The sequence below is a fragment of the Ceratotherium simum genome, chromosome 18 (genome assembly GCF_057802395.1).
Source record: "Ceratotherium simum simum isolate JZ-2026a chromosome 18, ASM5780239v1, whole genome shotgun sequence".
In the NCBI taxonomy this organism is placed as follows: Eukaryota; Metazoa; Chordata; class Mammalia; order Perissodactyla; family Rhinocerotidae; genus Ceratotherium; species Ceratotherium simum.
The window spans coordinates 29923661-29949491 of NC_141917.1; the positions used below are offsets into that span (position 1 = coordinate 29923661).

The 25831-nt window shown below is 41.5% G+C and overlaps 1 protein-coding gene across 1 annotated transcript in view; it reads right to left on the bottom strand.

Moving 5' to 3' along the window:
- Positions 1-5559: 5559 nt before the first annotated feature.
- Positions 5560-25831, bottom strand: part of LOC101408793 (uncharacterized) — an 82642-nt gene continuing 62370 nt past the window's right edge. Inside the window, exon 4 of the mRNA XM_087443014.1 lies at positions 5560-6259. Coding sequence (XP_087299140.1) covers positions 5811-6259 — 449 coding nt within the window. The 3' untranslated portion in view covers positions 5560-5810. The remainder of the gene's footprint in view (positions 6260-25831) is intronic.

Below are 25831 nucleotides of genomic sequence, written 5' to 3' on the forward strand. Positions count from 1 at the left end.
GTTGCCTATGCAAGTGAAATACCAAAAAAATGACTAGAAACAAATTGTTCATTTGTGCTAGAAACCAAAGTGTTACCTTACAGAGGTCCAAGGCTGAAGACTCCTAAAACCCTGTTAGGCCATGCTCTGATAGAGTAGCCAGCTTCAGTCCTGGTTCTATCAGCCACAGGGGTTTCCATTTCACCCCCAGAAGCGTCACAAAATTCTTCCCTAACTTCTCGAAACAAACTATTTTAATTCACTGAATTATTATAAAAACAAGGTGGTATGGAGAAGCGAGTATTGTGAAATCAAAGAAGCAAGGATAATTTTCCAAAAAGTTCAAAACTCCTCTCTAGTCCAGACAGACAGTTGTTCCTGAGAATTCCACACTCCCCAAAGCTAGAATTCCACACTCCCCAGCAGAAAGTTTAAAAAATTCCCCTCAAGTTTTGTCCCATTCTTGTAGGGCTCCTACTGGAGTTGGTTTTTCCCTTCTCAATAGCACAAAGAGGTGAATCTTGCTAGATAAGGGAAGCCAAGCTTGTTGAGGCTGGCACAAAGAAAACGTTTTTGTCTTGTCTGAATTATTTTAAATAATTGAAAACATCACTCTGATGGCCAACACCACAAGGCACCATGTAGTGAACTCAGTAAAAATCAAGAGTTGTGACCTGAATTTCAAACCCAGCCTAAGTAGCTGACCAAAAGAATTTGAACATTCTAACTCAGAGACAGTTGCTGGGTTTTGAAAGTAGAAAATCAGAGATCTTAAGTCTGCCCATTCCACTTTTACCCACCTCTTCAGGCAAACCCCTTTCTATGCTATCAAGGGGATCCATCTGCTTCGCTCCCATCTTCGTGGGGCCTTTCCTTCAGGCTCCCTCACAGAATCAGCTGGTCTTGAATCTGACTCTGCTAAATACAGACCCCATTGCACCCCAGTTCCTTCCTGAGCTTCCCCTGGACAGAGCACCCATTCTTGACCTCTGTTTATGAATACATTGGTCTAGTTCAAACTCTGATTCAACCCCCCAGGCTGGGATGGCATCCAACTTGAGTTAGGTATGGTGCTGGAAACGATCTCCTCTTTTGTCAGTGTTGAACATTTGTGGGCATTTGTCCAATGTCATTGTCCTAAGAATTAGATTAGAAGAGAGCCTGCTTTGTGACTGTCCTATTCCTTTTTTTGGAACTGCATTTTATCTTGCTCTGAACATTACTTCTTTCTTCATGCTCTTCCAAGTTAAAGCCAAGAAGACACCGTGTATGCTAGTCATCCAAGAACAAACCAGACTTAAATCCATTTGGGTTCACCTCTCCATTTCCTACCGTTTTTAATCCAAACTCTGAAGCTCAAATTCCTGTTGTGAGCAAAGAAACTTACCATCATTTGTTGGACAAAAAGAGCTGAGGCATAGAAAAGTAATTCTTACACTGGAGAGTCAATCATGCAGAATCCCGAGTGTCATCCCCAGAGAAGCCAATACAATAGGTCTGTTGTGAGGCCAAAAATCGGCACTGCAAAAGGCACTCCAGGTGATTCCAGACTGGTGGACCACATTTTTGAGCCAAAGAGAAGGTCAGTGCAGTAAGAGCTGCAAATAGCTGGAGCGGGGGCAGAGAGTCCCAGGGAACTTGGTGATATGCAGCCACCTGGGGGTTGAAGGCCCTGGTCGGAGGACAGGTCTGCAGAGCATGGAGATGTCTGAGGTCTGTTGATCCACCTTTGGGCTGCTGTTCCCCACTTGACCCCAGGCAGCAAGGAAGGGGGAAGAAGCAGCTGTTGTTCCAAACAGCAGGCAGTAGCCTGATTTCCCAGGCTCTGCTCTCACTCCTCACCCTTAGGGCCATTTCATGCCTCACCTGTAAACTCAGTCTCACTCTCAGTTGCTAGAACTAGCAACAGGAAGTGGGGTGGAGGCAACTTCTCCACCCTCAGTGCCTGGTATCAGAGCTGGTGGTCAGACTAGGACCGTGTGTAATAGGACAGTAATCCTCAGACTTTTTTGCTTGGCATCCCTCAAAATAATTTTTAAAACAATCTCACTGACTTCTAAGTTGACATCTAATATTTTTCATCATACATTTAAATAGTTGCAAAGGATGTACTTTGTGGCTTGTTGTATATTTTGACATTTTTAAGTTGAGCTGTTACATGACTCTTTTAAATGTACTAAATGGAATCTAAAAGTTACTATAATTTGGTACCTACCATTATTCATTCATCTATTTAAAATAGACATGAACAAGTCCTTCTTTAAATAATCAGAAATTTTATCGCAATTCGTTTTCCTCTTGAACTCATATTTCCATCTGACTTCCCCCATATAATTTCATCCTAATATAACATATTTTTATTCTTTTAGTCTTTTGACTATTCCATCATACTTACTTTCTCTACTATATATGGATATATAGAGATATAGATTGTTTATGTATAGATATAGATACATAGATATATATAAAGTCTGACATTTAATGTGTTTTTTTGTTTTATTAAATTTTTTGTGTGTGTGTGTGAGGAAGATCAGCCCTGAGCTAACGTCCATGCCAATCCTCCACTTTTTGCTGAGGAAGACCGGCCCTGAGCTAACATCTATTGTGAATCCTCCTCCTTTTTTTTTTCCCTTTTTCTCCCCAATGCCCCAGTAGATAGTTGCATGTCACAGTTGCACATCCTTCTAGTTGCTGTATGTGGGACGCCGCCTCAGCATGGCCCGACAAGTGGTGCGTCGGTGTGCGCCCGGGATCCGAACCTGGGCGGCTAGCAGAGGAGTGCGCGCACTTAACCACTAAGCCACCGGGCCGGCCCTAATGTGTTTTTTATAATTTCCTATGACCAAATGGATCTAAGATTCAAAAAATGTCTTCTGAATTCAGTTATCACTATAATTTTGGTAACATAAATATATTACACGTATACATATATATATTACAAATCATTAAACCTAAAAAGTGAATTATATTGGAAATGCATCTCTTAATGAATAGAAGTTATTCTAGTTATTTCTGTGGATAAACAGTACTTAATCTTAGAATGAGTTAGAGTTCAGCATCAATTGTCTTAATTTTTCCATTTTTGTATATGAAAGTCCTGAGAAATCTTAGTCACGTAAATAATTATATGAGAGTGGAAGGGATTTGTTATAGCAATGCTATTCAATTCTTTGAACCCTTTCTGAGCTAATTTTAATGGTTTATCAGCTGACAACTTGATTATGTTCTTGAACTTTTTAAAGCAAAGGATCAGAAATCATAGGAGTTGCAAAAGTTTCATTGTGCAATCATAGAGACATTTAATTTCTCACACCAATCCCAGGATTTCAAATAGTCCCTTGGTGCCCTATAGTTTTTTAAATTTTCGGGCATGCTTTCTTGATGGGGCCAAAAATTGGTTCTTGAGGGATTAAAAAAATCTCTTTTTATGTATAAAGCACAGATATGCACACGGTACATGGACAAATATACAGCATATATATATGGCATTAAAATTTCATGATGAGGATGATTAGGAAAAAACATCCAGAGCCTTCCAGAAGGCTCCTTAGGAGGCTATGATGAAAAACAGGTTGAGAAACACTGCTCAAGGGCAAGGCCCCATTGTAAAATTTGGAATTGATGAGAGTTACACTTTTTCCTTAAAGCAGGAGAAGGGCATTTGTGGGAGGAGAGTGCGAAAGGGAAGCAGCTTCAGCCACAGGCATGTTCTAAGACAGATTAATTTTAGGAAAGAGTACATATAAAAGTTAAGATATGTTAGATGAATTAGTATTAAGTAAGTGCTGGAACATAGTTAAGTGATAAATTTGAGTAAACACCATTATTATTATCATCATTATCACTATTACTAAAAATATTATTATTACTATATGGACATTCTGAGCATCTGGAAATTGATTCCTTTAAAACTATAAGATTCTTTATATCCCATGGAGGATATTTATCCCCCAAGGAAACATATCTCACTTTCAAGACCACTGAGTTAGGATAGAATCAGATGCTTATAATGGAGACCCAAAGTAATAGTGGTTTCACTAGATAGAAATTCACTTCTCTGTCACGTAGAAGTTGGAGCTATTGTGGTGGCTCCTCTCCAGCTGGTCAGGGCCCCAAACCCCTTGTATCTTGTTGCTCTGCCAAAACCCAGGATTTTGCCCTTACATGCATGATCACTCTCATCCTCCCCTCCAGCCCCTGGCAACCACCATTCTACCTCTTCTTTTATGAGTTTGGCTTTTTTAGATTTCACATAAAAGTGAGCTGTTAGTGCTGTAGAGTCAATTCTGACTCCTAGTGACCCTGTGTACAACAGAGCTGAACCCTGCCCTGTCTTTTTGTGCCATCCTCTCACCTTCCGGGGCTATACCAGACAATGCACGCTAGCTGCTATTTATAGGGTTTTCACAGCCAATTTTTTCAGAACTGGATGGCCAAGTCCTTCTTCCTAGTCTGTCTTAGTCTGGAAGCTCTGCTGAAACCTGTCCGCTATAGGTGACCCTGCTGGTATTTGAAATACCCATGGCATAGCTTTTAGCATCAGAGCAATATGCAGCCACCACAGTACAACAACTGACAGACAGGTGATGTGGTTCTCTGACCAGGAAACAAACCTGGGCCATGGTGGCAAGAGCACCAAATCTTAACCCCTAGACTACATAAGAGTGAGATCATGCAGTATTTGTCTTTCTGTGTTTGGCTTATTTCATTTAGTATAATGTCCTCAGGTTCATCCATGTTATCACAAATGGCAGGATTTCCTTCTTTTTTAAGGCTGAATAATATTCCATTGTGTATGGGGTACCCCATAACCTCCTCCTATACCACCTTCCCATACTAGATAATTAAAAATTAACTGTACAAGTAATTTTGAAGTACCAATTGACTGCTTTCCTAATGTCTTAAGACCAGCAGGGAAAGGGAGGAGAAATCAGGGAATGGAATTCACATGATTCTTAGGAGTGTATTATGTGGAGGCTGCAAAAAAAATTGCGAACAAGCACATAGAGCTAAAACTGCCTTTGAGTTCTAAAAGGCTACAGTGAGCCCTAAGATAAGCTGAATGTGTGATATAATATTATTTGATGAGAAACACATATAGATACATGTTATGGCTCTTTCCAGTTAGAAGGAGAGTCTAATTCTCATGGCAATATTTATATCTAGGTAGTGGTAAATAATGATGAGTTAAAAGGGATAGTTTAAATTCAGTTGATAGTAAAAAATAATTTTATTAAAACAAATTTGGGGGCCAGCCCACTAGCATAATGGTTAAGTTCGCATGCTCTGTTTCGGCAGCCTGGGGATGGTGGGTTCCGACCCCGGGCATGGACCTACATACCACTCGTCAAGCCATGCTGTGGTGGCGTCCCACATACAAAATAGAGGAAGACTGGCAACAGATGTTAGCTCAGGGCCAATCTTCCTCACCAAAAAAACAAACACCAAATATATTTAGTAAAAAATATTACTAGTTGAGAGTAAATAGTAAAAAAAAAGTATCAATCAGGATGAGTTAAATTATGCTGTAAAAACAAAAAAAAAACCTAAAATCTTTTTTTTTTTTTTTTTGTAAAAAGTGGTTTATCAACTCCATTTTTGTATAAAACACATGGGAGAAATCTAGCCAATCAACACAACTGTTGCCGCACGAAAAGGTACTTTTATCAAACTTCGAGTCTAAGAACGTACAAATGTTTCTTTTATGATGTCTATAGTAATTGTCTATGCTTTTCCATTTAACTGTTTTAAAAATTCCACATATCCCCATTATTTCTTCTCTCAGTTACAGTACAATGACGGGGAGGAAGAGGGTTGGTTAAAACACCTCTCTAAGCAGTTTTCTGCTGTCCCTTCTTTCCAACTGGAGACTTGTGGATGTGAGGAATCATACCACCCCCAGCTATGGTAGCCTTGATAAGAGAATCCAACTCTTCATCACCACGGATCGCAAGCTGCAAGTGACGCGGAGCGATCCGCTTTACTTTAAGATCCTTGGAAGCAGTACCTGCCAGCTCCAGCGCCTCGGCAGTGAGGTGCTCCAGAATGGCAGCACTATGCACTGCAGCAGTGGCACCGACCCTTCCGTGGCTCGTGGTACGAGTCTTCAAATGTCTGTGGATGCGGCCCACAGGAAACTGCAGCCCAGCTCTCTGTGAGCGAGACACTGCCTTAGCTTTGGCCTTCCCACTGTCCTTCCAGCTTTGCCTCCAGCCACGGTCTCGGCCGCTCCCGCCCGCGCTCCCGCCGAGCCGCGGCCGCCGCTCTGCAGCCCTAAAATCTTAACAATGACGAAAAACAGGAATATTTTTGAAAAGCTCTATTCACGGCCACATAAAAGTATAGGAGACTCACTTGATTCATGTGTTTGAAACAATAGGGTACCAATATCTAAACAAAACTTTCTGTGCTAAATTTATTGGGAAGGACAGGGAGCGGAGGAGGGAAGTTCCATCCTCAGCACAGTAGGCTTTCCCAAAGGAGACAGTATAAGGGCTCTGAAGCAGAAGCTTCCATCTTCTCTGGCTGAGCCCAGGCAGAGCCCCAGTGTCAGTTGAGGGAGAAGCCTGGTGAGCAGGGGTAGCATCATGAGGTGAGGTGGCAGTGCTTTCTGCTTAGACATTGAGAGCTATGTCTAGTAAATTACTAAGGGAGTTATTTGTTTAGTCAGTCATTCAGAAACATTTTTTGAATGCCGCTCATGTGGTAGGCAGTGTAATGGTATGGCAGGAAGATAACTGGTAATTATAGTAGATGGTGTTATCCTGATTCTGGAAGTAGAGGACCACAGAACACATATTAGTTATGCGATGATCCAGCGCCTAGAAGCGCCTGACACGGAATAGGTGCTCCATAAGTATTTGTTATTGATGGTGGTGGTGGTTTAAGTGTCGCTTTATGTAACTTGCTGCTTTCTTTTCCTTCATTTCCACTTTGATGGGCAAAGGCAAAGCTACATGTTACTGTGCTGTGACACTCGGGACTCTTCTCTGCTGGGAGCTGAGTTGTCTTCATCATGGATCTTAGGCAGCAACAAACCCTCTGCTTGTTTTCTGCTGTCTTCCAGTGAGGCAGGCTAGCCTGCATCCTTTGGGATGCTGGGTCAGAGAATGAACAGTACACTTTCCTCATAGGGTTTGCCAGATGACCACAGGTGACAAGTGACATAATTATGTGGTATCCTACCCTTGGTCCCGCTGAGCTCTTCCAAAGTGACTATGAGGGTACTTTCAGCCAGACTAGTGGACTCACAGTACAGGAACGTACCTTGCACACTGCCTCTAGGTGCCCTTGCCAATGGAACTCTCCCTTCCCAGCAGTACCCTCTTCACACTTCAATGCCTGATTGTAATTTTTAAATTTTTTAAAGAAACTTTTTATTGAAGTATAACATATTTACAAATATGATAAAATATTGAGACCATATTCTGCCTTCTAGTAATGCTTGGTACATTTTTCCAGATTACCTTCCATGTGTATGTAACTATTTCTTACATAGCTTTACTCAAGGAATATTCCTATTTTGTGTTGTATGTTCATTTAACATTTTATCATAAATAATTAGAGCATAAGAATACTCTAATGAGAATTTTAGTGGCAATTTTGTATTTGTGCCACAAAATCTATTAAAATATTTTCTCAAAGCCTTTTCTCAAGGAATAAGAGAAAAGTTTTAGTTGAATTTTTCAAATTTCTTGCTCCTAACTCCTGGTTTCTTTCTTATATGAGAACAAAGTCATGACTGCTACTGTATTTCATTGACTCTAAAATGTCCCTCATTGTAAGAGACACCCATTTTATGTTCCTAAGAAAGAGCACAGCTCTTTAACAATGACTAAGACTTTTGGAAATGCCTCTAGAGTGAGATATGCTTTTTAGGTATTACAGAATTCTCTGCAGAACTTTGGGATCTATGCACCATGAGATTATGGAATTCTCTGTCTGCCTTTCTAGCCCTCGGCCTCCTGCACTGCCACACAGTCAGCAAGACCCCACGCCCCCATGCCATAGAATTCACAAATGGGGAGAAATTGTCCTGCAGTTGGAGTTCTTGCAAATTCCAGTCTGTCATGCCTGTCCATATGTCTATTAAAAGATCTCCTAGCTTTTCCTTGCCCCAGAGCCCCTTTGTGCATAGTAGTCCCATGTTCTTCCTGCCAAACTCAGACTTACAAATGTCCCTAGAGGCCCCCATCTCTTCTCACCTATGAAGGATTCATTCCTCTCTGGAATTTGATTTCTTTGGATTTATTTGTGTCTTTTTTTAATGACATTTTTAGTTTACCCATTTTTGTCTCTGTGTTATCGTGGGAGCAATAGTCTGCCCATGCATCTACATCCTAACAGGAAGAAGCACTTTGTAAAAGTAGCTTTTGCCTTCTGTAGTTAGGCTTATATAGTGGAAATTACACTGGCTGTCATTCCACATTCTCTAGCAATTTCTTTTGGATATTATTTGGAATTTTCTTTCTCTCGTGTGCTTTAGCTGAAAATCCAGACTCCCTGAAAATGATTGTCTAATGCAGAAGGTGCAGATTGGTGAATATTACCTGCAGCTATATTTTCTTTGGCCTGACCTCTGTGTGTGTGTGTGTGTGCATATTTAATTTGAATTTTTTTCCAGTATTTAAATCGGAAGCTTTCACATGAAAATCTCTATGTCCACATCTTCATTTATCAAGAGTGACCTCTGAAAGCAGTGCTCTTGCCCTCCTGCATGGCCGTGAGGGCCTGGAGCTGAGCAGTGGCTGACCCCTTCCAACAGGACGAGCACCCTTATTACCTGCCTGTGGGTATTTGAGGTCGCAACTCCTGATATAATGAGTGAGTGAGTCAGAGCTGACATTAGAGAAGGCACCTCAATGGCATTCCATTGCATTTAGGATAAACCCAAATCCATACCATGACCTAAAAGACCCTGCACACTCTGGCCCCTGGCACCCTTTCTGACCCATTCCCTCCCCTTACTCACTCCATTGCCTCCTTGCTGTCCTCAAACAAGCCAAACACACTCCAGCCTCAGGCCTTGGCTATTTCCTCTGCCCGTGAATTTCCCCCCAGATAGTCAGTCACATAGCTCTGTTCCTAACTTTATCCATGTCTCAACTCAAATATCACCCCTTAGAAAGGATTTTCTTGGCATCCTATCTAAAATAGCACTACTCACAACTCCATACTTTTATCCTACTTTATTTTTGTAGAACTTATCTCTATTTGACTTTTTACTACCTATTTGTTAAATTGCTGGCTTACTGTCACTCATCCCCACCGGGAAATTGGTTCCATGAGGACAGAGACTCTTTTTTTTTTTTTTTACTGCTGTACCCCAGCAGCTGCGTCAGTGCCTGGCATATAAATATTATCAAATAAGTGGATGCATGAATGGTATCTTTTTTTACTTTATTGGCTCCATAGTTTTCCTCTTCAGAGCAACGAGGAAGTTGAAGTTCATCAATTCTAACATCATTTACAACTTTAAAATTTTGTTCTTCTTACCATAAACCTCCTAATGATTTATAGGTTTCAACCTAGCCTCCCTGTCCTCTTCGAGAAGACCAAAAATGCCCATTTTATAGACAAAAGTAGAGAGGAACGACAACAATTTAATACTAACTGATAAAAGGAAAGACTGGCAGCTTCACATACAACAAAGGAAAACTGAAGCTGAAATGTTCCCAGAGGAGTAAGATGGAGGTAGAATGGAGAAGCGCCCCGACCCATGGAACATCAGCATCCTGATCAAGATAAGGACAAAGAGGCACTACTCTCCCTGTCAGTCTGAAGGGGAGCATATCAGGTGAGCTGGAGATGAGATGCCTGACGCCATTCTAGAAGCCCCAGTGGCTATGGGCTACTAGAACCTCTGTAGGTCCAGACATGGTTGATAAAAATGGATGGAGAAATGAACAAAAGCAGGCTGTAACTCCAGCAGAAGCTGATCAATGCTGTGAGCCAATGTTGACTGCCTCTTGCCCTAGGTCCAGATCTGCACTGTCCAATATGGTAGCTACTAGCTATGTATAGCTATTTAAATTAAATTAATTAAAATTAAATGAAATTGAAAAGTCAGTTCCTTGGTTGAACTAGCTACATTTAAAGTGCTAATAGCCACATGGAGCTGTTGGCTACCCACTGGGCAGTACAGATTATAGAACACTTTGCATAAATTCTCTTGGACAGTTCTGACTAGATGCAGCCAACCACCTGGCTTCCTACTGTCCAGCCCTATATCCTAGTTGCTTTTAACTAGGATTCCCACATTCTCCCTTTCTTGCTATAAGAATCCCCAGTCTGTGAGAACGTGACCATTAAACAAAATGGAGTCATTGGAATCCTGATAAACAGCCCAGGACTTGCTGCAACCTCTCAGTTTTTGAAGTGGCTGCTCAGCCCCCAAGTTCCACCCTGGACTCACTTCTTTGGAACTGCTGGGGACTCCAGGCCACCTATGTGTCCTGGCAGCTCAGGTCCTCTTCTGTGGCCTCCCACTGCTCCTAGGAGCCTAGACACATTTCTCAACCGTGTCCTGCTGAGCATTACAAATCACCGTCTATCTTTTTAAAAAAAAGCTAACTCACTGGAGTTACTCCAATTTCACTTTCTTTCTTGGAATTCATGACTTCTTTTGATGTTTATCAGTACTTCACTATCTGGTGTGCTTGCCAAGATTATGTCTAGGTTTTGGTGATGTATCATCTCCCCATAGCTTGTTGCAGGGAACTTCCCACCCCTTTTAGGGGTCCAAAAGATCCATGAGCAGCGTAAGATGGCCAGATGCCAGGAAACAAGGACTCAGCTCTCAGCTAGACATCTTATTCACTCGCACAGGGCTGCCTTGAGAGTCAGTGTGTATCAGGGAAGGATTCCAGGAAGATGTGTGACGTTGGAATAATTACAGAGGTTGCCTAAGTAAGCTAAATAAGCCTAGAAATCATAATTATGGCCAACCCCAGAAAAGGTGAATTTATCTTTGGCTTCCGTCCAAACCCCCGGGGAACCTTTCGCTTTCATTTTACCCCTTGCCCCTTCCCTTGAGCTTGCCCAGGACTCTCTATCATGGCTGCTTGCCCCTTCAGGGAAGCAATTTTGGGCTCTTTTCGTCCCACAGAAATTTACTTCCACACCCATTAGGCTCTGCTACTTAAGACCAACGAGCTAATAGGACAAGCTAATTTACTTAAAGACAGGAGTCTTTCTCCCGGTTCTAAAGATGGGCTTCGGAGGGCAGTGAAGACTCTAAGATATTGCAATTTTGCGCGTGCATTTTCGAGGCAAAGAGCCATAGATTTCATCAGATTCTCAAATATGTTCATGACTCCAAAAAAGATTGAAGATGTGGCTGGTGAATATTAATAGCTGATCATTGGAGGGAGTTTTCTTCTCAGGTAGTGTTTGCATTTTAACCAGGAGAAACCACCATCTGTTAAATATCTTTGCCTCAGGAAATTATAATAATAGAGTTTTCAGGCCACAGGCAAGAGAGAGAGGAAAGCCTCCTTGAGGCAGGAAACAGCCTCCTATTGCTTCTGAGATCTTCCCAACCACCTCCACTTAGGGTCAAGGGCAACTTCTCAGGGTGGCATTGCCTTCTTTACACTTGAAATACAAAACATTTCCGCTCCACATAAAGAAAATGTAGGCTTTCTTTTGAAATTTCAAAGAAATTAATCAGGCTTAGGAGGCCACTCATTTTCTTCATTACAGATAAATCCTGTGAAGAAGTGGCAGCAGGGTGTGTTGAGGGATCACGAAACAGTTCTAGTCCTCACTCTACCACTCATTTGCTGAGCAACCTTCTGAGAATGACTTGGCTTCTCTGGACTTCAGGTTCCTCATTTCTAAAAAATCTGGGCAGTCTTCTCCAGTCCTGTGATTCTAAGAAAGCTGCCAAAAGTCTACTTTAAATAAAATTTCTGTACTGCCCTTTTATTGATATAGGGAGGTTGTTTTCATATTTGAGGGGAAAATACCCAACCAAATACAAAGTTGTTTTCTTCCTTTTTAATATGTTAGCATCTTGTCCAAAGTTGCAAAACCTGCTCTTGAAAGCTTCAAAACAGTTTGTGGTGGATTGCAATTCTTGTCTCTGAAAGATTAATTGGAAACAAACTCTAAGGCAGAAAATTCAAAGCCCATTTCTATGCTTCCTGCCTTTTAGATCTTCCTACATGTAAATTGCCCGTTACAAAGAGGATTAGTTATTAGAATGGTCTGCGTGAAGACCGAGATTCAGCTCCCCGTTTATTCCTCGCCAGGATCCCGGGCGACCAGCATCTTAATGGCCTTCTTTTCAGCTTGCAGGAGGACGAGCCGCATGCCAACTCCAGATCCTGTGTCCCCCCTTTCATTTAACCACAGTCTTTAAATTAGAACACAACCTGGTAGCAACGGGCACTCCAGACATCCACACTCAGGAACTGTAATTATTTTTAAAAATTTAAGAAAGCTGCTTTTAATCTCCGGATTTTTGTTGGCCTTTTCCATATTTATTTTTGCTATACTCTTTATCTCCTTTATCTTTTTAGTAAGTACTATTTTTTTTTCCTTGCAAAATTCTCTAGATGACTGCAGTTTTCTGATTGCTTAATTCTCCCCTATTACTGGTCTCCTGTGCTTCGTCTCTTCTTCTTCTAATACACAGACACCTTCCTCAGCAATCTCAGCGATTCTAACAGAACTAAGGACCAGGAAGTAAGCAAAAAGCACCACTGAATAGCCAACATGGACTTAACAGCAAAAGTTGGGAAACTCAGCCTTCACTCAAACCAGTTTCCTTTTGCATTACATATAATTCTATCTAGAAAAGAAAAAAGCAATGGTCAAACATATAAGTATGTGGAAGAGAAGAAGGGCCAGGCAGGCAGGGGAGAGGGGAAGGCTTAAATGGCTAGACTGTCAGCCAAGGAAAATGCCAATGGGCAGCCTGGCAATGAGATGGGAGGTAGAAGGCAATGAAAACAAGATAAAAGGGGAATCCAAGAATCTTTGCAATCCAGGATATTTAACAGTGAGATAAACAGACCCATTTACCCTAATGGTAACTAATAGGATTGTAGTATATCTAGAATGAGAGTGGAATGGATTATCAATTTATCTTTGAAACAGGACAAAGGTAATAAACCAATTGAGAAGAACTATTTCACTGAAGTTCTCAATAACCATTCTTCCTTTTTTTATTTTAGTATAATAGCTGAGCACATGACTGCTCAGAATAAAGACTATATTTGCCATTTTCCCTTGTGGTTGGGTATGGCCAATAGGGTGTGAATGGAAGTGATATAGGCAACTTTCAGGTCATGCCATTCTTGGAAAGGAAGGTTCATGCTCTCTGTTCTCCTCAGCTGCTGGCTTGGATGTGCACATGGTGCCGGGAACCAGGACAAACAGCCATATACTGAGGATGACAGAGCAACAAGAAAGAGTCTGGGTCGTTGACACGGTGAAGCCACCATATCACCTTATATTGCTTATGCTTGGTCTGTTTCTTGATGAGAATATAAATTTGTCTTGTTTAAGCCACTGATATTTTGGTTTTTAGCAACAGAATCTACATCCTAACTATGCAACTAATGAAATCTTATTTTTACTTCTAATTAGGAATATGATTTCAGGAATCCCATTGATAATGCCCCCAAATTCCACTTTCCCTCTCTCCTATGGCAGTGGCCCTGTAGTGAAATGGAAATGGAGTCCAACTTTGGTGCCACTAGTTACTAAAGTTTCTTTATCTATAAAATGAGAATCATGAGAGTCAATATTTATTAAATGCTTCCGTCCATGCTTGCTTATGTGCATTTTCTCATTTAATCCTCACAACAACGCTATGTTGTAGTGAGGTACTATTATTATTCTAATCTTAAGGATGCAGTTAAACATCCTTCCTAAGATCTTTCAGCTAGTGAGAGGCAAAGCTGGGATTTGGACCAAGAGAGTCTCTTGAGAGCCTGCAGGTTTTAACCACTTTCCTCTGCACCAACTTTCTGCATTGGTGGGAGATTCATGGATAAATATAACACCCAAAACATAGTCATCTCTTTACCAACCGGGGACATTACCGGATGACGACTGTGTTCTAACAGAGCCTGTCTCTGAGCTAAGGCATTGCATTACCTGCCAACCACCTCCTCTGAGCTGAAACATCCTTCCTTTAGGTGAAGGCTGCTAAAAGGCTTTGATTAAACTACGGTAAATCACTGTTTAGTTAACCAGGGAATTTTTCTTTCTCTTCCTGCTATAAATTGATTTTTTAGTCAAAATCTCAGAGTCCTAGGTCTCTCCAAGGCGACTGTCCCTAACGATAATTCTGAGTCACCAAGAAAGGTTTACATTCTGTTCAAAATGCCTTGGAAGGCAGTAAGGTTACCCCAGTGACAACCCCACATGCTGAGGGAGCGCTCCCCCGGATGACTGAGACCGACAAACTCCAGCCCTCTAGGCCGTCCTTTCTCACACGGGCGGGAAAAAGAAGAAATAAACACTGCTTGGTGCCAAAAAGGAGACTCTGGAACTTGAAGCCTGTCACTGCTCACTAAAGGAAAAAATTAAAAAGAAATGCAAGTGTGAGAAAGACGAGGAGGAAGAGAAAAAGAAAAAGGGGGAAGAAAAGTACGTAATCCATAAAGATTTTCTCCTAAAATGGGTAAAGGGGAAAGTTAGGGGTGCTTTAAAAGGTAGGCTCTGTTTTTGAAGGAAATTACTCTCTAAGGATCATCCCACTTTCCATCTCACACTGTATAAACATGGTGAATGGACGAAAGGCAGGCGAGGTACCACACACATGGAAGACCCTGAAAATTGCCGAGGGCACCAGGACTCTCATCCTTCTCTATCTGGCCTAGGCAGGAACAATTTCTGTCTGATAGTGCTAGAAAAATGCATTATCCCCATTTCACAGATAAGGAACTTGAATCTCAAAGATGACAAACAACTTGTCCAAGATCACATAGATATTAAGTAGTGGACTAGGGATTTTAAACCCAAACCTGATGTAGAAACCAAATACAAAATAGGAATCGTTTGATATGTAGCACCAATGTTCTCCTTAGATTACTTTTTATACTAGCCATATATTGTTTGAGTGTCTTTCTTTTTTTTTTCATTCAACTATTTATTAAGCACCAACAATGTCCAGTTGCTAAGATATAAAGACATGGTTCCTCCTGACATCAGATTCGCAAACTGATGAGAAGGCAAAGATGAACCACATAAGGCTAATAAAGAGTTAAAATGTTACAAGTACGATGGTAAGAGTACCTGCAGAATATGTAATAACAAAAGTAATTAACAGTGATTGAGTGCTAGCTATGTACTAGACACAGTGCTGAGAGCTTTGCCTGTAGCGTTAGAGGCGGAAGACAAAAGAAGAGGCAATCAATGTTACCTAGGGTGGGGTTAGCTTGCCAGATTTAGCAAATAAAAATACAGGGTCCCAGTTAAATTTGAATTTCAGATTAACAATAACTATTTTTTAATATGTCTCATGTAATATTTTAGACATACTTATACTAAAACATTATTTATCGTTTATCAGAAATTCAAATTTCACTGGGAGTCCTGATTTTATCTGGCAATTCTAGGTGAAGAGAGTGAGGGAGTAGGAGCATATATTTCATAGAGAAGGTGAGTCTTGAAGATGAGTCGTTTTTCCCCAGATGACGGGTGGTAGGGAGGGAAGAAAGGGAGGGAAGTAAGGACTACTGAATCTCTAACCTCATAGGAATCATGACCATAAGAAACTAGAAACTTTCAAAAGACTAGTAGAATTGCTTTCATAGGGATGTGCTAAGCCACCTCAAAATCATTTCTCTTTTTTTAAGAATTAAGTGGGAAATAAGTTAAAACATATATTTACAAATATATATGTCACTTTGTAAATATGTCTCCTATGAGTTAGGTAGAGGTAGAAATAAATACGTTAGTGAAAAGCTCATGGTTGCCAAGAAACGACTCAGGATGTAGGTGCCTCCTCTTCATGTGTAATGGGGGTGCTGGCTTTAAAGGAACACCCCCAATTCCCTCAAAGAAAAGATGGAATAAAAGAGAGGAGGTAGTGTAGTGGAAATAGCAGGTACCGCATGCTGCCATGACTGGCCAGGTGACTTGGGTTAAGCTGTTTCCCCTCAGTCAGTTTTAGCTTCTTCCTGTGTGAAGTCACAAGGTCCCCCTGACTAACATCTAAGGCTTCCAGCCCTACAATGATCTAGTTTCAAGAAGTGAGGCTAGGTCATGTCAATTCTCAGGCCAACTGCATGAGGAGGCAGCTTGATTCTCCGGCCTTCCTGATAATTCCGTAAGCTCTCAATATGCCTTCAGAAAATTAGCTTTTGCTCTTTTTAGCTAGAGATGGTTTCTGCTGCTTTCAACCAAAGACCCAAAGAACTCCAGACCACTGCAGAGGGAGGGGGAGGAGGGATAGCAAGGTCGATTACACTTGTGAAACTCAGCATTAAACAAAGCTACCTCATGTCCTCTACTGCAGGACTTCTCAGACCTTTTAACATGGTCAGATCTTTGTGACCCTCCAAAAGAGAATATAGTATTTGGAGTTTCACAAACCATCTTTGTTACAGATCCTTTTTGTTGTTGTTTTGTTGGAGCGCTTTGGAGGACCTATAGCTTGGAGTTTCTGACTCCTGAGATTTTTCACTTCTATCTTTTTGTGTGTGTGAGTGTGAGGAAGATGGGCCCTGAGCTAACATCTGCTGATCCTCGTCTTTTTGCTGAGGAAGACTGGCCGTGGGCTAACATCCACGCCCATCTTCCTCCACTTTAAAGATTTTATTTATTTATTTTCCCCCCCCAAAGCCCCAGTAGATAGTTGTATGTCATAGCTGCACATCCTTCCAGTTGCTCTATGTGGGACGCAGCCCCAGCATGGCTGGAGAAGCGGTGCGTGCCGGGGATCCAAACCCGGGCTGCCAGCAGCGGAGTGCGTGCACTTAACCACTAAGCCATGGGGCCGGCCCTCTTCCTCCACTTTATATGGGACGCCGCCACAGCATGGCTTGCTGAGTGGTGTGTCGGTGCATCGGTGCGCGCCTGGGATCTGAACCGGCAAACCCTGGGCTGACCACAGCAGAGCTCGTGTACTGAACTGCTTGCGCCACCGGGCCGGCCCCCTTTGCACATCTATCTTTAAGTGTTATATATGTGTAAAGTCTGACCCATTAAGCAATTTTAGGACTATAGTTGAAGAAACTAAATCTTCCACTTCTTCACTTCTATAAAGTACTGGGCATGAACTGATCTCTATACTAAAGCAAAACGGTACTTCGAATGCGTTGCAAACCAGCCATCCCATAACCACAGAGTGGTTTAATGTGATTAAAGACACAACAGATCGCAGAACACTCTTCTTGAAACCAAGAGAGCTGACCCATGTCACCTTGCCAAGAAGCAATTTTCCTGATTACTTTCTGCCTGCCCGGGATTCCTGTGGTTTCCAGTGGTAAGGTGATCCTCCACTTCCCGACACTGCTGCTCTTACTGCCGTTGCCTGCATTGTATCACAGGGCCGCTGCGGGGGCCGGCTACCTGGGAGACAGAGCATGCATGCTCCAGGCATGGCCAAGTGTTGATTATCCACAGGTGGTCCAGCTGCAGCTCCAGCAGCAAATGGTGGTTATAAGTATCTCAATTGCTGGCACTAAGGACACTGTTCAACTCAAAGTTTTACTTAATTTAAAGTTTTTATCCGGTAGGTACCAAACCCATACCATGTGCCAGACTTTTTTATATCCTCTCATACTTTCCATTTAACTCTTACTGTATATGATTGTGTTTTAACTCTTTACGAACTTCTGGGACTTATAAGCTCCTCTGGTATATTGTCTGGAAAACAGGGACACTGATCTGAAAGAACAGCAGATTCCTACTCATCACAGGGTCCTCTGGGTATCGCTGGCAGGAGCTCCTTGGCATTGTGTGTTTGAACAACAAAAATAGATGCACAAAAAATGCAGGCCACAAAGGCTTAAACTCGTAAGAAAAATTGAATAAACTCTTTACAGTAAAAGAATATTGGTCTAAAGTTTGGGCTAGAAGTTGTTAACTCCTAAAGACTTTCTTCAGTAAAGAAAATTCATTTAATGCAAAATTTCTGTTGACTAAAAAGAGGAGGAGAATGTATTCTACTCCTTAGGATTAATAACCGAGCACCTTGCTAAGGGCATGGCAGGCATATATAGCATGCACATTTTTATATGTAATATAGACATTATAAGATAGGTACTTTTACTATTATCCTCATATTACAGAGGAGGAAATTAAGACAGAGGAGGTTATAAAGCTTGCCCAAGGTCACATAGTTAGAAAGAAGCAAAGCTAGGGTTTAAATATGGGACTGGCTGACTCCAGTGCTTCTTATGCCCATAATTCCTAATAGTTTTCCTGAGTATTCCTAATAGTTTTGCTGAGACACTGATCCCCTCAGACCTCCCGGGGCAGATGGAGTCCCTAAGCCCAGTTGCCTCTGGACATGAGCAGTTGCGTCAGGTTAACCCACTTCTGCTCACCTCCCCCCACAGCCCTGAGCTGTACAAACTCCTGCTGTTTTCCAAATGAGCCATGACATGGAAAACGTTGATAAGCTTTAATTTAGCCACCTAGGAATCACCTGTCTGATTAAAAAGTGAAAGTCATTGGATGAATGGAAACCCAATGAGGGACCATGTGCTAAGGGCGCCCCTCTGTCCTTTAGACAAAGACAACCAGGCTAAAAGGCCAGAAGCTGGTGGGGTTGGGGAGAAGGAGGGCTGTCAATCTTGTGTGAACTTGGGAGGGTAATTAGGCGAAGTTCCCCGAAGCATTGAGTGAGAGTTGCTAAAATCGAGAGTCTTCAGGGACACAGTCAAGAGGCTGTGTCAGTCCAGAACAGGGTTCATTAAACTATGACCAGAACTGTGGTCCAAATCCAGCCCATGGGCTATTTTTGTACAGTCCATGAGCTAAGAATGTTTCTTACGTTTTTAAAAGGTTGTAATTAAAAACTAAGAAGAATATGTGACAGAGACCATTTGTGGCCCTCAAATCCTAAAATATTTGCTTTCTGGCCCTTGACAGAATAAGTTTGCCAGAAACTCTGGTCTAGAATCCACTCTATGATCACCACAGAAAGCCATGAGCCAATGAATGTGAAGTCAGAATAAAAAACATTGTAAGATGGCAATGACCTCACTTAGAATTTTATAGCCTTTATGTCACTCTTTAAGACAGAATTACCTTAGCCTTTGAGAATGAAGTTTCAGTATTTGGTGGAAAGGCAACAGAAAAATAACCTTCTGCTTCCCAATTTTACACCTTCCAGTTTGACAGGTCTCTAGGTATTTTGTGAGCTTTTTCCAGGCAGATTCTGTGAGAATGAACAGCTGCAAAAAGATGTTTCCAAGAGTGGACATGAGGGATCTTAATCATAAGAAAGAAAGAAACCAATTATTTAATGCCTACTATGTACCAAGAACTTTCACAACCTGCTAAATCAAAACTCCCATGCACTCTACCTCCATCTTATGGATAACACACTGGGTCTCCAAAGGGCTAAGTGACTTGTCCAAGATCAAAGAGGTGGTAAGTGGCAAAGCTGGGCTGCAATTCTCAGTTTTCTCATTCCAAGTCCAGTGCTCCTTTTTCTACACTTGGTTCCAGATAGTGAATTTGAACGTGTTCCAGACAGAGAATCCAAAATCCAGAGTCCCAGCAAGGCCCTGCTTCCTCATCTGATTAACGAGCATATCAGGCTAGAGGATTGCAAAGTCCCTCACAGCTCTATCCTTCTATGATTGTTTCTGAGAAATGACGTAAATGAAATGGAAAAGGAAACTCAGGTAGGCAACTTTATGCTCCTGGCTTGCCCAACTTCCTTGGGGTATGAGGTCAGTGGGGATCAGGGGACCTAGTGCAGATTAATTTAAGTGAAAAATGCATGACAAAAATATGAGTACCAAAGGCTTTCAGTGCTGCCAGTATGACAGCCTGACTTAACAAAGACTCCCTTCCACTACAAACCCATGTAAATGCTGGATAAATATTTTAAAACCTTAAAATACGTAGCCTGAAAGAAAGCCAAGACAGTTCCCAGGTGCCAGAAACAAAAAGGAAATTCAAAACCAGAGATGTAAGCTCCAGCTGACATGTGAGGGACCAGGAAAGAGTCAGGCCTGGATTCAGGCCCCACGGCAAATTCAGCCTGGAGGCTGTTCCGGCTGGAACTGACACCTCTGCTTAAAACTGGGACTCTCAAAAATCCTTCCAGTACTTGAAAGGAGAACTAAAAGAACTCTGTCTGCTGCCCAGAGAAGCAACTAGGAAGCAAGCTGTAGGAAAAAATATGCGTCCTGTGAAAAGTCCCTAACCCAGTCTGGGTATGGGATACGAAGTTCAACTGTCTACATGTTATAAGAATCTCAAGCACGAAATTAACATAATCACTGGTCCATGACCAGTGGAAACCATGGAACCTGGAGAGAAGCAAATACAAGACTGCTCTGTAGGGAATTATCCACAATTCAGGGTGCATGGGACTCTCACCATAAGAAAAAGTAAAAGCTTACAGTTAAAATTACTATGTGATTAAAAAGTAACAGGTAGGAGCATCAGCTGATACAGCACATGGAAGAATAATCAGCCCAAGAACTGGAAATAATAGAGTAATGTGAAAGACACAGCAAAATACATATGTTTAAAGTGAGGAGATAGAAGAAAGCATAGTGAAAATCAAAATGATAGGACTCAAAAATTTAAGTGAGCGATTGAAAGAATAATCAAAGAGAACTTCAACAACTGAAAAGTATAATCATTAAAATTTTTAAATCAAATTAAATAGCAGATTAGATACACTAAAAAGAATTAGTAGGGGCCGGCACAGTGGCACAAGCAGTTAAGTGCGCGTGCTCTGATTCTGGGGCCTGGGATTCACAGGTTCAGATCCCCGGCGTGCACTGACGCACCGCTTGTCAAGCCATGCTGTGGCGGCATCCCATACAGAGTAGAGGAAGATGGACACGGATGTTAGCCCATGGCCAATCTTCCTCAGCAAAAAGAGGATTGGCATTGGATATTAGCTCAGGGCTGGTCTTCCTCACAAAACAAAACAAAACAAAACAAACAAACAAAAAAAGAACTAGTGAACTGGTAGATTGATTTGAGAAAATCATCCAGAATAAAACACAGAAAGATAAGAACATAGAAAATATCAGAGTTAGAGACATGAGGGTTGACTAATATATTTGGAATCTGAAATCTAAACCAAATATAAATTCCAGAAGAAAACGGAGAGAAGGGTTTTAGATGAAACTCAAAGAAGCAATGGCTGGGAAATTTCCAAAATTTAAGAAGGCCACTGAGTCCCAAGCAGCATAAAAGAAAAGAAAACAAACAAAAAAGTCACACAGCTTACACACATTGGAGTCAAACTTTTAAACAAAAAAGAAACTCTTAAAAGCTCCTGAAAAGAGAAATAACCCAAAAAGAAATGGCAGTTAGTCTGACCACAGGATTATCATTACCAACAATAGAAGAGTTTCTCTTATACCCAACTAAACTATTGTTCCAGAATGAGGATGAAATAAAGATATTTTTGAAAATAAGGCTAAAAAAATTCATCATTGACATCCATTGCTGAAAAAACTACTAATTTGATGTATTTCAGAAATAAGCCCAAATTGAACCCCAAAAGAAGTATGAAGAAATGATGAGCAGACTAATAAATAAACATTGACTTAAAACAATAATAATAAATAAGAGCTAACTTGGAAGAGCCAAAGGCAAAATAAATTAATAATAAAAAACAATAACATGGAAAATGGGAGGAGATATCCTAAATCCTTGTATTTGGGGGAAGGAAAACAAGGAAATATTGAATAACTAGTCAAGTATGCATGATAAAATTTTTACTGTAACCAGTAAAATATTTGAAATATAAGGCATACTTTCCAGACAATAGAGGGAAGTGGAAGAATAGTGTAATGAAAACAAACAATATAATAAAAGGAAGAAATACAGAAAAAGAAATAAAAAAGAAAAAGAAACTCATGGGCAAGGAGTTCTGGAAATCCCCTTTCAGGATCAAATTCTAAATTCATCCCTATCCCCACTGAGGTTGGGCGCCACCTGGTGGTGACTGTCTACTTTGGCTTAAAATTGACTGGGAGATTTCTGAGTGGAGTAACTGAGTGGGGACCCACCTCCTGCCTCCATTCCCTGCCATTTCACCTCAGTCCAGCCCTCTCCCACCGACACAGAAGATGAGAACTGTAATCCATCTCCTGATTAAGAACAGGTGCTGGGCAGACAATGGGAGCCCGGCACCAAGTGTGTTAGAACAAAATTCACATTTGGGCCAGGATTTATTACATTCGAAAAGAATAAAAGCTGAAAATATTGAGCACTCAACTCAAAGAGTTGAAAAATGAACAGAATATCCCAAAGAAAGTAGAAGGAAGACAATGACAAAGGTAAGTGAGGATTTAATGAATTAGAAAATAAACAACAAAGAAGGTTAACAAAATCTAAGATTTTTTTTAAGGTGAGTAAAATCAACGTCTGGCACAGAAAAAGTATATACAATATTAAAAATTTTTAAATGAGGCATAAATAAATAAATACATTTTTAAATATGTAAGTAATATTATGCCAATAACGTTTAAAATAGATTAAATGGACAACTTGCAAAAGGTAATTTTATTACCTTTTTACCATTTAATCGTTTTATTTGTTTTTACATATATCAAAATATATACAGAGCTATGCATGTATATGTGATCATAGACATGATTTTTTATGTGGTCTTATATTTGCTTGTCTATGTCTTGACTTACTCCTTCCCCTACATGCACACACATACCCAAAGATACCCTATGTGCATGATAGTATACATATTTACTATGAGTAAAACAAAAGCTATTTAGTTTTCTTCTCGTAATAAGAAGCTCTGGAGACACTCCTCTGCTGCTGGCAAGTATTCTGGCCTTTCTTTCCTGGTCTCAAGATGGCTGCTGCAGCTTCATGCACCAAGCCCATCTCCCAGTCAGGAAGCACGAGAAACGGAGGTAAGACAATCGGTAGAATCCTACTTATGTCTCTTCAGCCAGAACCGTGTCACATAGCCATCCCTGGCTGGAAAGTGGCTAGGGAAAAGGGGATTGCGAATGGGCTTGTGTCAACAAATATACATTACCTGCCATACCGTCTTCATAAGTTAATTTGTATCCTTCCATAATTTTCATCATGTTCCTATAATCCTATACAGACATATATACACACATATATTCATATACTCACAGTTATAATGAGGCAAGGAAGTACTAGGAGGATACACATGTATTCCTTGTTTCTTCCTTGTATAGAAGCAGTCCTACCTCTTCCTGCTGATCGGGGTCAATATGGCAGCCTTGAGAATGTGCCTAGCAGAACTCCAGCTACAGGGAGTGTAACTGACCAAGGGCCCCAGCTGCTGGCTCTGTAATCTGAGGCTGCACTTCCCAGAGGCTGCTCCTGCCAATGATAGGGCACTGCAGGGATACTATGGTGGGATACTTGAGAGACATGGGACTCCTCTGATGGCTGACTTTGGGTCAAGGGCTCCCCAGTGGCCTTGTTGAAATTTCCTAGGACTACACAGAAGTCTAGGACCCTCCCACCCAACCTTCGTTCCCTCTCCGCTTCGTTCAGGGTCAGACTTGCATCACAGTCTGACCACTCTCCCAGCTTCAAATGACTCATTTTCTTTCACAGGTTTTTGCTCCAATAAAATCCCTACACGTTTAATCCTGTCTTGGTGTCTGCTTCTCAGAGGACCCAGACTAACAGTCAATTACCCCTGTCAATATGGTGACTTTCTTCTTGCCTGCTGGAGCCTGGACACAACTGTAACTTGTAGTGCACTGGGAACCCTGCTGAGTCTGCTGGCAAGAGTGCTCCCACTTTGGGGATCAGGACTTTCAACTGTACGAGATGAGACTCACAGGGGCAGGAAGCACAAAATCTACCAGTGGGATCACTCCTGCTTCCACTCCTTGGTTCTCAGACCCATTTGTTCTTCCTACTTGTGACACAGCATCATTTAGAGGTCTATGATTTAATACACACACTACGTGCTGGAAGGTGGCACCCCATTATCACAGAGTATTGCCACTGAGCTAGAGCATCAGCTGCAATTTTAGAAGACTGTTCCACCTTTCCAAGACACCAGCTGCTTCTGGATGGTATAGCATGTGATACAGAAATGGACCCCATTGGGGCCATCCCTGTGGCGTAGCGGTTAAGCGCGTGCACTCCGCTGCGGGCGGACCGGGTTCAGATCCTGGGCGCACACCAATGCACCTCTTGTCAGGCCATGCTGTGGCGGCGTCCCATATAAAGTGGAGGAAGATGGGCACAGATGCTAGCCCAGGGCCAGTCTTCCTCAGCAAAAAGAGAAGGATTGGCATGGATGTTAGCTCAGGGCTGATCTTCCTCGCAAAGGAAAAAAAAAGAAAAGAAATGGATCCCATTACCAAGACCCCACTCCCACACTTCCTTCACTGTTAAGTGGGTCCCCTTGTCAGATACTAAGTTGTGTGGGTTTGCATGCCCATGGATAAGTATTCTGTCAGTTTCTAGATGATGGAGCCTAGATACAGGCTCTGCAGGTGAAAAAGGCAACCCTATACCTAAAACAGGTATCTAGTAGTCAGCCTTCGAGGTGGCCCCCAAAGAGTCTCTCCTACTTGTACTGACATCCTTGTGCAGTCTCTTCTGTATTGAAAAGGGCTGACTTGTCTAACCAATAGGATTTTGCAAAAATGACATGTGTGACTTCTGAGGCTATGTCATAAAAGGCATTTGGCTTCTACCTTGCCCTCTTTTGGATCACTTGCTCTGGGGGAAGCCAGCCACCGTGTATTAAGACACTTAGGAACCTTACGGACGTGTCCATGTGGCGAGGAACTGAGGCCTCCTGCCAAAAGCCAGCATCCACCTGAAACCTCACGCAGACCCCTAGCCAGGACGACCCCACTGAGCAACTGCCAAACTCCTGACCTACGGAAATCACAAGAAGTGGGGAATGATTTTCTTGTATTAAGCCACTTATTTTTGAGGTGATTTATGAAGTATTAGATAAGTGAAATAATTCCCAAATCAGCCTAAAGTCTTGGGCATCATTACCCACCTGACTCCTGAACAAATCATCCTACTTCTTTTTCGACATGGAAGTCAAAATCATTCTAACTATATGCTAAGAAAGCATCTTTAATGAATTTGAGTATTCTTCATGAATCCTTCATGTCTGGACCATAAAGAAATTACAAAAGAAGGTAATTCAATATCCTGGATTACTGAATAAAAAATAGACATTCTTGGGGCCGGCCCAGTGGTGTAGTGGTTAAGTTTGTGCACTCCGCTTGGGCAACTCAGAGTTCATGGGTTCAGATCCCGGGCACAGACCTATACACCACTCATCAAGCCACGCTGTGGTGGTATCCCACATACAAGGTAGAGGAAGATTGGCACAGATGTTAGCTCAGGGCAAATCTTCTTCACCAAAAAAAAAAATATATGCATTCTTCCCATAGAGTTTTTCAAAATGTAAACATACTAAACCTACTAAAACTAACTACTGGAAAGACAACAATCACAGAGAGAAAAACTGATGCCGTTATTTGCCATCTTCCATCTTGTTTTATTCTTTGGATAAACCTAAGATTCTGTGGGCCACCTGAGGACTGCAAACACTATTGTCCTAGGAGATATCTGATGCTTAAAAACTTTTTATGACGATATTAGTAGTGATATTAACAAATGTGATGTTTTGATATTGCATAATAAAATATGATAACATTTGGAAAATCATCATAACTTAACAAACCATTATTTCCCA